This window comes from Salvelinus namaycush, chromosome 25, assembly GCF_016432855.1.
Source record: "Salvelinus namaycush isolate Seneca chromosome 25, SaNama_1.0, whole genome shotgun sequence".
NCBI lineage: Eukaryota > Metazoa > Chordata > Actinopteri > Salmoniformes > Salmonidae > Salvelinus > Salvelinus namaycush.
The window spans coordinates 31,668,596-31,680,140 of record NC_052331.1 but is presented as its reverse complement, the minus strand read 5'-3'; the positions used below and the strand labels follow the sequence as shown (position 1 = coordinate 31,680,140).

Below are 11,545 nucleotides of genomic sequence, written 5' to 3'. Positions count from 1 at the left end.
TTTGACTGGGCTGAACGGGAGCAGCCCTCCCGCAGGGTTGGGAGGGCCAAGAGACCAGAGGTAGTGGAACGGAGGGCTCGGGTTGGGATGTCTTGAAGTCTGTCTGGTTAGGGTCAAGAAGATCATAGCGAGAGAGCTGGTCAGAAACAGCACACTCAAGTGTTGTGGTCACCCTAATTCCACATTTGGAAACTTTTCTACTGCAACATGGTAAAAAAAAATGACGTGAGGAGAATACCATTATTTCAACCCCACATGTTAATCTGCAATTCTACATGTGAAAGTGAGATTTTCACACGTGGAGTTTTGTTATATGGGAAATTGCTAATTAGATTTTCACATGTGGAATTACAAGTTCACGTGAAAAAAAATATATGTAAAAACATCTAATTTGCAGTTTCACATGTGAAAATCTCACTTTCACATGGGGAATTGCATATCCGATGTTCACATGTGAACATTTTTAACATGTGAAACCTCAAATGTTACATGTGAAACTGCAATTCACGTGAGGTGAAAACGTATTATTCTTTAATACATGTGAAAATATGGTTTAATGTGTGAAATTGAAGCCCCACATGTGTAAACAGCTATTTTACATGTGTCTTTTTAATGAGCCTGCTGTCCCTATAGTACTCTCTGAGCATTCCCTGTGCATGCAGTGGCCATGCATTCCTACGTCACTGACTGGCTGCTTTGCACGTGTGGGAGGTATGTCAAACAGGAGGGGAGGAGGAGGAGAGAGAAAACTCGAAGGCAGGAGTGGAGGGGGTAGTGGAATTTGAGGAGATAGTGGAATTTGAGGAGAGGCACATGTAATCAGTAGACCAGGCAGCTGAGGGGGAAGTCTGCTTGGGAACTGGGAGAAAGGTCATGTTTACTACTAAGCAAGGAGCTCTCTTTTGTTCGGGCAGGTCAGACTAGGGCACAACATTAACTCTTTATCTTTCTTAGGTTTACAACTACTGATAAACCCATTTCACAATAAGGCCCCTTTATTTGCAAACATTCAGCATTCACAGACCTGGAGAGCTGGGTGATTCTGCAACTTCAAGCACTTTGGCAAGGCAAGCTTTCAGAAATTAAAATGTATTGAAACACCATTTTACCAGTATTATAATCGTCTTTGATTTGTCTAGAAATAATATCTGATAATGGCTGCGATCGTACTATTCAGGAATTTATATATTTTCGACATTTTTCTCAGACAGCCATAGACAAATGTCATTTCCATCACATCATTGAACATCAATTTTTGTTGAAAATGAAATGATCACACAATTATTTTACAACACATTTCTTATACATTTGTACATGAACTTGTATTGAATATTATTTTAAGTGCTTTTTAAGATTTTCCTAAAATTAATAATTCAACACAACGCCTGAATGTATAAACTTGCTTTTGTGACAGCTGAAACAATGTATTTATCATAAAAAAATAAGATATTTCCACCCAACCTTTTTGTGAGATTATGATAACAACCATATGATTTCCCTGTCTAAAACAAATCAATCAATGTAAATTTACATAATATACTAATTTACTTAAAAATATGGGTGTGGTGGAAATGACAAAGTGTGGTGGAAATGACATCTATGTAAAAAAAAAAAATGAAAACAATATTTTATTGCAAACATTTTGAACAACAACCATTGTAGAACATTTAATTAATTTAAGAAAAAGTAAAATTCCAAAAGTGGGCAGAGCTCAAGGAAGTAGGCCAGTGTTTTTGAGAGATGAGCCCAGATTGCAGAGGGGTCATCCGCATAGAAGAGCTCAGTGAGCAAAGTGAAACGGTATCATTTGTGGTATGTCCAACACAGGTGTGGAGGGTCACCTGCTTGTGAGAATCACCAAAGTGAACTGCCTGGATTTCACTGGTGTATTTACACAGGTAGTTTTCTCAGTGGCACAACTTTGGTTTTAGAAGTGGGGGGAAATAAATATTATAATTTGTTTTATCCAGTCGGATAAACACTCTAAACAACCGTTGCCTCATTTTCTAACACATTCAAATTATAAAACTGGAGGGGACTAAAATGCAATTTCAGAATGTGAGGGGGACATGTCCCCCCCGTCCCCAGTGAAAGTTGCGCCACTGAGATCTCTGCAAAGTCAATATGCACAATGATCTCCTCTTTCCGCAGATTCTCTTTTAATTCTCTCAGTTTGGAGTATTGGTGTGGAATGTTGTACACGTGTTTCCCCAACTTCTCTTTCAATCCTTCGGAGAAGTCCTCCAGTAGAATCTGTAGTGTGCCACACACCTTTTCGTATACTGTCAAATGTAAAGGGAACTTCTCCATGTTTCCCTCTTTGTTTGTCTTCTCTCTCTCTTCAGCTTAGTTTTTCCACTCAAACCACAATGTCTGCTCACCAGCATCAAAGTCAGATGTTTAAGCTCTTTGGCTTGGCAAAGGGAGCACTCTCTGTACATGCACTCTTTCTTCAGGTTCTCACAGCACAAAGACTCGATTAGGTTGTCATTGTTGCTGCAGCTGATCACTTTGTGATGCTGTAGTTTGTCTGCCATGAACTGGAGGTTGCCGTGGGTTTTGCAGAGACATGTGTCCCTATCCTGGACTGTTGGCTTGACAACCCAAAAATAAGTATTTTAAAGAATTCATAGTAGGACATTTTAATCCCTCTTAAAATCCTGATAAAGGTTCTGAATTGTTACATTCAAGAAGCACTTCTGCTTTTTTTCTCTTGTTCCTCGTTAGTGTGTCCTTTTTCCCTGTTGTTGCTCTACTGTTGACATCACGTTCATAGAATCTAGTGATTTTCTCTTCTGTGGCTGTGCTAATTATGTTACACTGCTTTTTCCTGGAGTATTGAAGACTTGTTGGCCTGTTTTCATTTTCCCTCAATGCTTTTGCTGAAAATCCAAATTCTCTGTTTGCAGCTTTGACCAGGCCATACTTTCTCAGGATGTTGCCACTTGTTTGTCCTTGGCACTGCGCATTTTTTTATACTTTTGCTTTTACTCTGCAATGATGGCATTTTGAAACAACAAATCCTTCTCAAGTTTTTCGGAGTTCCCTTCATTTTCTGTTTTGTCTTTGTCTTTGGTAAATCTTGTCTTTTCATTTTCTTCATCAGTTGATCATATCTTTTTTTGTATTTCTCAGTTTTCCGTTAAGCTTTATCAAGTTTGACATTTGCAAAGATCTCTATGTTTTTGAGCGACCTCTTCCAACCTTTTTCCTTCCAGCAAGTATTAGACTTCTCATTCCTGTTGCAGATGATGAGGAAGGGGTATCGGGGAGTGCATCAGGGGCAGGTAAGTTAGGGGCAGGTATGATGGCCTCATGTTCTGGCTGCAAGTCATCTGGTGACTGAGGTGTTGTGTTGCCTGATAGGTAGGTCTCCATTGCAACTGTTCTCTTTAAAGTCTGTCTTCTATTCCATTGGTTGCATTTCCATTGCCATCTCTTGCTTCTTTGTTCTCACTTTGTAAACTCAGAGATAGATATCACTTCTCCCTTCTCTTTTTTCTTCCAGTATTTCTCCCTGTCTTTTTGCAGATGTTCCTGGTATCGTATAGGATAATTTTTTATTTTGTTTCTATGTCTGTGACCTCTGTGCTGTTTTATGTGGCATCTTCTAAAAACAAAGAAAAATACTACTTATGTTTTCCAATTGTGCACACCTTGGAGCATTTTCTAGATTCAAGTAATTTACATGTTTAAATAAACCTAAATTTAAAAAACAAAGTAACAAGTAATAACATAATGGATTTTTGTCATTTCCACCACGTTCTGTCATTTCCATCACAGTTAAGTTTGTGATGGAAATGACTGGTGGAAATGACGCTTCTGCTGTTTTTGGAGACAAATGACAGACTGCTTAGAATGCTTTGGCCAGTATTACAGCTAGCATATGGTTTACACTAAATACATCAAATATATTTAACAAATCTAAATTCTACCACAAATTAAAGAAATTGTAGCCTGTTTGGAAATGACTAACAATAAAAATTGCCCTCAGTGGTGGAAATGACACCACTACCAAAGGACAGGTATATTTTGTGGAAATAGCAATATAAAGGGCATACTCACAATAAATATTGATACAGATTGTATTTAATTGACTCTTTCTCTAGGAGATAACATTACATAATGTGTAATTATTCATGTTTTCTCATAGAAAAACATAGTAGAAGCTCATAAGTGTGAGTCAGGGACAAGAGCAAAACAGTGAAATTGAGGTGTAAAATGCATCTGAAAGGTATCTAAAATACTTGATAGAGAGGTGTTGAAAAAAATATGGGGTGAATGTAGTGTGAACTTAACATATAAAAAATAAAAACTTTTTTTTTTAAATAAAATCCCCAAAATTGACCCTGAGGACATCGAAGTTCCCGTAGTTGCAGAATTAACCAGCTACAATGAAGAAGCCAATGATAGGGAACCCAGATAGGGAAACTAGATGTATCCTGATTCCTGACCTAGTTATTAAGTAAAAGGTAAACATGTTATGCAATTATGTCCCTACAGAATAATATTATAAAAAGAGTCACAAGTGTGAATTCCCTCAGTAGAAAACAAGTGGAGTTGTCAGAGGCAGGGTGGACTTTTGCCCCATAGCTCACAAACAAGCTCCATGTTGTCTGCTGGCCGACATAACAGTTTGAAGTTCAAGGCTTTGGAGATATGAAACTAGAGGCTCTTATTCTAGTTGAATGAGTCATTTATAAATAGGATATTTGTGCCAGCGAAGGGGAAAGGCCAAAGCACTGTTAGAACACAGACCTTGATGACGTGTACTGATACTGACTATCTGAGGTACGAAGTCTGGACAAAAGAGTTTGTGAACCGTGTTGTGTTTTTGTCTTTGTCTTTGTTTTGAGCACTCTCTCTCTCTAGGTGAGTTCTGGCTTGGTCTTGAGAAGATACACGCTGTGGCCAAAGATGCAGACTACATCCTCAACGTCATGTTCTCCGACTGGAGGGGTGATTCTGAGACCATCCAGTACCCCATCCGTCTGGGCGGGGAGGAGAGCCACTACGCCCTCCACATCCAAGAGACCTCCAACAGCAGCCTGGAGGGCGCCCTGACTACCGAGGCCTCTGGCCTGCACTTCTCCATCCGCGACCAAGACAATGACCAGAACAATGACATCAGCTGCGCCGAACACCTCTCTGGTACGTCTCCTCTTTCAAAGTTCAAAGTTACTATTTGGTTGAATTTTATCTAAGATTTAAGATGTATTTAGTCTAAGGTTTATCTCTCTATGACTCAAATTGGGAATGTAGCACCAATGCTAATCTAACCAGATGTTTGCTCTCTTTCTCCAGGTGGCTGGTGGTTCAGCAACTGTGGACGCTCCAACCTGAACGGCCGCTACTTCATGAGCCCTCCTCCCAAACAGAGGCATCAGAGGAAGCAGGGGGTTTTCTGGAAGACCTGGCGTGGCCACTACTATCCCCTGAAGACCACCGTCATGATGATCGCCCCCGCTGTGATCGAGAACAAGTCATAGAGGAGAGACGCTCAGCATTCTGACAAATTTTCTCCTCTTGAACTGAAACACTGTTAGAGGTGGTTAGCCGATGAATTGGGTAAGCTACCCAGTCAGTCCTGGCTTCACCCAGTGAGACTTCCAACAGAGCCAAGGCCATCATAAAAGTCAAAATAACTCATACTTTTCAAAAGTCTTCAAGTCTCTCAGCTAGAGACAAAACCGAACAATGTTTAAAAAGTTAAGAAGTACATGTACATGTGAATCTAGCAGTGGAAAGTTAGCAAGAGTGTTTCACCAAAGCTGTGGTATGAGCTCACTCTTAATCACTGTTTAAAGCAACGCTCAGCCTTGGGACTAATGAATGGAACAGAATGAGGTGAGTTCCAACATGTTTTGTGTCGCAAGAAACCAAGCATTTTCCACATGCTAAGACCCATCTGACGGAGGTTTCTGAATGGTAAGAGCTTTCCCAGAGGTTGAATACTGTCCTCTTTGGCTTGAACCAGCCAATAAAAATGATTTAAAGAAAAATCCTTTCGCTGTCTGATCTCTGATTAAACACACTGATGCAGCGAGAGAAACAATTCATAAGTCAGCCAAAGGCCAAAATGGAGTAACATTCAAATGAACATAGCAGCCAACTCAAAGAAAAAAAACCTGTAAAATGAACATAGCAGCCAACTCAAAGAACAAAAACCTGTAAAATGAACATAGCTGCCAACTCGAAGAAAAAAACCCTGTAAAATGAACATAGTATTCAACTCAAAAACAGTCAAATTAACTTCCCAGTGGACACAAACTGGTTGAATCAACGTTGTTTCAACTTAATTCTCAACGTATTGTGACATGGAATCTACGTGGAAAATGCATTGGATTTGAAAAAGTCATCAACTGTTGTTTTGAGGGTGAAATTTCAACGACAGTATTATCTCTTCACGGTAACCAAATTTAAACCAAGCCGAACCTTGTATAAAATATGTTGAATTTGTACCTTTAAAACAGATCCTCAGAACTTTAATGTTATATCTCCACTAATCAAAAAGTAAAACTATAGGCTGGGCAGCACCTCCTACTGTCACGTTCCTGACCGGTTTTCTGTTATTTTGTATGTGTTTGACGGTCAGGGCGTGAGTTTGGGTGGGTAGTCTATGTTGTGTGTTTCTATGTTTGTTAAGGGTGACCTGATATGGCTCTCAATTAGAGGCAGGTGGTTTTCATTTCCTCTGATTGAGAGCCATATTAAGGTAGGTGTTTTCACACTGTTTGTTTGTGGGTGGTTGTCTCCTGTGTCAGTGTATGTTACGCCACGCGGGACTGTTTCGGTTTTGTTTGTTTGTTCGTTTTATGTAGTCAGTTTTCCTGTTCTTGCGTTCTTCGTGTTTCATGTAAGTTCGTCGTCCAGGTCTGTCTACGTCGTTTGTTGTTTTGTAATTATTCAAGTGTTCGTCGTGTTTTCTGTTTTGTTTATTAAAAATCATGTCGTATCAAACCGCTGCATTTTGGTTCAATCCCTGCTCCTCCTCTTCGGATGAAGAGGAGGAGGAAAGCCGTTACAGAACCACCCACCACACCAGAACCAAGCGGCGTGAATTCGAGCAGTGGCCTGCTACACAGGAATCCTGGACATGGGATGAAATATTGGAGGGAAAAGGACACTGGGCTCATATTGGGGAATATCGCAGCGCTCGTGAGGAGATGGAAGCAGCGAGAGCCCAGGAGCGGTGGTATGAGGAGGCAGCAAAGAGACGTGGCTGGAAACCGGAGAATGAAGCTCAAAACCGCAGATATGAAGGTATGCGGCTAGCAAGGAAGCCCGAGAAGAAACCCCAAAAATTTCTTGGGGGGGGGCTAAGAGGTAGTGGGTCTAGGGCAGGTAGGAGACCTGCGCCCACTTCCCAGGCTAACCGTGGAGAGCGGGAGTACGGGCAGACACCGTGTTACGCAGTAGAGCGCACGGTGTCTCCTGTACGTGTGCATAGCCCGGTGCGGGTTATTCCACCTCCCCGCACTGGTAGGGCTAGATTGAGCATTGAGCCAAGTGCCATGAAGCCGGCTCTACATATCTGGCCACCAGTACGTCTTCTTGGGCCGGCTTACATGGCACCAGCCTTACGCATGGTGTCCCCGGTTCGCCTACATAGCCCGGTGCGGGTTATTCCACCTCCCCGCACTGGTCAGGCGACGGGGAGCATACAACCAGGTAAGGTTGGGCAGGCTCAGTGCTCAAGGGAGCCAGTACGCCTACACGGTCCGGTATTTCCGGCGCCACCTTCCCGCCCCAGCCTAGTACCACCAGTGCCTACTCCACGCACCAGGCTTCCAGTGCGTTTCCAGAGCCCTGTTCCTCCTCCACGCACTCTCCCTATGGTGCGTGTCTCCAGCCCAGTGCCTCCAGTTCCGGCACCACGCACTAAGCCACCTGTGCGTCTCCAGAGCCCTGTACGCACTGTTTCTTCTCCCCGCACTCGCCCTGAGGTGCGTGCCCTTAGCCCGGTACCACCAGTGCCGGTACCACGCACCAGGCCTATAGTGCGCTTCGAGAGGTCAGTGTGCCCTGTCCCTGCTCCCCGCACTAGCCTGAAGGTGCGTGTCCTTAGCCCGGTGCCTCCAGTTCCGGCACCACGCACCAGGCCTACAGTGCGCCTCATCCGGCCAGAGCCATCCGTCTCCTCAGCACCATCTGAGCCATCCGTCTCCCTAGCGCCATCTGAGCCATCCGTCTCCCTAGCGCCATCTGAGCCATCCGTCTCCCTAGCGCCGTCTGAGCCATCCGTCTCCCCAGCGCCGTCTGAGCCATCCGTCTCCCCAGCGCCGTCTGAGCCATCCGTCTCCCCAGCGCCGTCTGAGCCATCCGTCTGCCCAGTGCCGTCTGAGCCATCCGTCTGTCCCGAGCCATTAGAGCCGCCCGTCTGTCCCGAGCCGCTAGAGCCATTCGTCAGTCAGGATCTGCCAGAGCCGCCAACCAGACAGGATCTGCCAGAGCCGTCAACCAGACAGGATCTGCCAGAGCCGCCAACCAGACAGGATCTGCCAGAGCCGCCAACCAGACAGGATCTGCCAGAGCCGCCAACCAGACAGGATCTGCCAGAGCCGTCAACCAGACAGGATCTGCCAGAGCCGTCAACCAGACAGGATCTGCCAGAGCCGCCAACCAGACAGGATCTGCCAGAGCCGCCAGCGAGCCATGAGCGTCCAGAGCCGTCAGCCAGCCATGAGCGTCCAGAGCCGTCAGCCAGCCATGAGCGTCCAGAGCCGTCAGCCAGCCATGAGCGTCCAGAGCCGTCAGCCAGCCATGAGCGTCCAGAGCCGTCAGCCAGCCATGAGCGTCCAGAGCCGTCAGCCAGCCATGAGCGTCCAGAGCCGTCAGCCAGCCATGAGCGTCCAGAGCCGTCAGCTAGCCATGAGCGTCCAGAGCCGTCAGCTAGCCATGAGCGTCCAGAGCCGTCAGCCAGCCATGAGCGTCCAGAGCCGTCAGCCAGCCTGGAGCTGCCAGTAATCCAGAACTGCCCCTCAGTCCAGAGCTGTCTCTCTGTCCGGAGCTGCCCTTCAGTCCGGAGTTGCCCCTCTATCCTGAGCTACCTCTCTATCCTGAGCTATCCCTCTGTCCTGAGCTATCCCTCTGTCCTGAGCTACCTCTCTGTCCTGAGCTACCTTGTCCCGGAGCTGTCCTTTATCTTGGTGTTGCCCCTTAAATTAAGTGGGTGGAGTAAGAGGGTGGTCATTCTGAGGGGGAGACGTAAGCTGGGATTGACTATGGTGGGGTGGGGACCTCGCCCTGAGCCTGAGCCACCACCGTGGTCAGACGCCCACCCAGACCCTCCCCTAGACTTTTGGTGGTGCGTTCGGAGTACGCACCTTGAGGGGGGGGTTATGTCACGTTCCTGACCGGTTTTCTGTTATTTTGTATGTGTTTGACGGTCAGGGCGTGAGTTTGGGTGGGTAGTCTATGTTGTGTGTTTCTATGTTTGTTAAGGGTGACCTGATATGGCTCTCAATTAGAGGCAGGTGGTTTTCATTTCCTCTGATTGAGAGCCATATTAAGGTAGGTGTTTTCACACTGTTTGTTTGTGGGTGGTTGTCTCCTGTGTCAGTGTATGTTACGCCACGCGGGACTGTTTCGGTTTTGTTTGTTCGTTCGTTTTATGTAGTCAGTTTTCCTGTTCTTGCGTTCTTCGTGTTTCATGTAAGTTCGTCGTCCAGGTCTGTCTACGTCGTTTGTTGTTTTGTAATTATTCAAGTGTTCGTCGTGTTTTCTGTTTTGTTTATTAAAAATCATGTCGTATCAAACCGCTGCATTTTGGTTCAATCCCTGCTCCTCCTCTTCGGATGAAGAGGAGGAGGAAAGCCGTTACACCTACTGGGTGATTGATCTACAGCTACCCTTTGGTTTCCCATCCAAGGTTTTAACCAAGGCCTGCCTAGCTATGATATTTGCTATGATACTGACTATTACCAATGTGCTATTGTGAGAATGACTGTTAAAATCTCCACTTAAAAATGAAATAGATTCACTGTTGCTATCGAAGTCATTCCAAAGGGTAGGTTTAACTGAGTAAATGAAATGTGACTATACTTTATCACTCATATATAGTTAGGATTTGCAAATTCATCAATGTTGAGTTGAGTTTGGTTGTCAACGCAACCAAATATCAACATTTGAAGTAGATGTATCTTCTGCTTGGATAGTTCCATTTTTACCACTGACTAAGTCTGGCTTTAATTCCTAAGTTCCTAAGATCTAAGTTAAAGAATAGGACTAAATCAAATCAAACTTTATTTAAAGTGCATTTAAGTTTGATTTGATTTAGTCCTACTTTTTAACTTAGATTTTTGGTTGAGATGGAGACGTGAATCCCACATATCAATTATTAATTTGATTGATAGATTTTTTGGAAAAAAACTATTTTCACTTTGTCATTATGGGATATTGTGTGTAGATTGATGAGGAAAAAATGTAATTTAATCATTTTTAGAATAAGGCTGTAATGTAACAAAATGTAGAAAAGTCAAGGGGTCTGAATACTTTCCAAATGCACTGTGTGCCTGTTTGAAGTGTATGCAAATAGATTATACAAGTGGTTAGGCCTTTTCAACACACAAATGTTTAATAAAAAGACTAGAAGAGAAGTAGTCAGAGCACACTGCCTGCCATCCGGAACATCTACAGCACCTGGTGTCACAGGAAGTCCAAGAAGATCATCAAGGACCTCGTGACTGGAGTCTTTGACAATTTTTTGGGCCTTCCTCTGACACCGCCTAGTATATAGGTCCTGGATGGCAGGAAGCTTGTCCCCAGTGTGTGTATATATGTGTGTGAGTGATGGGATGTATAGACAACATGGACAGTATATGAATAGAATATGTAGTATATATGAAGAATAGTATATGTACAGCAATAGTTAAATTGGATAGGCCTTGACTAGAATACAGTATATACATATGAAGTGGGTAAAACAGTATGTAAACGGTATTTAAAGTGACCAGTGTTCCATTATTAAAGTGACCAGTGTTCCATGACTACGTACATAGGGCAGCAGCCACTAAGGTTCATGGAAGAGTACAAAGTCACCCAAGTCATGGACTGTTCCCTCTGCTACCACACGGCAAGCGGTACCGGAGCACCAAGTCTAGGTCCGAAAGGCTCCTTAACAGCTTCTACCCTCAAGCCATAAGACTGCTGAACAATTAATCAAATGGCCACCCAGACTATTTGCATTGACGCGCCCTTTGTATTTACACTGCTGCTACTCTCTGTTTATTATCCCTGTATAGTCCCTTTACCTCTACCTTCATGTATAAATTACCTCGACTAACCTTACCTCGACTAACATTGACTCTGTATCGGTACCCCCTGTATATAGCCTCGTTATTGTTATGTAATTTTATAAAAATGTTATTTTTTATTTTATTTTGAAAATATTTTCTTAAATCTATTTCTTGAACTGCATTGTTGGTTAAGGGCTTGTAAGTAAACATTTCACTGTAAGGTCTACACCTGTTGTATTCGGCACATGTAACAAATACAATTTGATTTGACACTCCGGACTACGACATTGCTCGTCCTAATATTTCTA

The 11,545-nt window shown here is 43.8% G+C and overlaps 1 protein-coding gene across 2 annotated transcripts; it reads left to right on the top strand.

Moving 5' to 3' along the window:
• Positions 1–4,689: 4,689 nt before the first annotated feature.
• Positions 4,690–6,002, top strand: LOC120019992 (angiopoietin-related protein 4-like). Of its 2 annotated transcripts, XM_038963410.1 has the most exons (3): positions 4,690–4,791; positions 4,873–5,151; positions 5,305–6,002. In XM_038963410.1, exons 2-3 carry the CDS (start codon positions 4,941–4,943, stop codon positions 5,487–5,489), a joined length of 396 nt encoding a protein of 131 aa, XP_038819338.1. In that variant the 5' UTR covers positions 4,690–4,791; positions 4,873–4,940; the 3' UTR covers positions 5,490–6,002. The 2 variants fall into 2 exon arrangements, with proteins under 2 accessions (XP_038819338.1, XP_038819337.1); XM_038963409.1 differs by lacking the exon at positions 4,690–4,791 and having other exon boundaries at positions 4,798–5,151.
• Positions 6,003–11,545: the final 5,543 nt, after the last annotated feature.

What these genes read in the sequence shown, in the direction of transcription:
- LOC120019992 (XM_038963410.1), top strand. Translation starts at nt 4,941, where the DNA reads ATGTTCTCCGACTGGAGGGGTGATTCTGAGACCATCCAGTACCCCATC. An exon ending in CTGCGCCGAACACCTCTCTG is followed by an intron (nt 5,152 to 5,304) that starts GTACGTCTCCTC and finishes CTCTTTCTCCAG; the next exon opens with GTGGCTGGTGGTTCAGCAAC.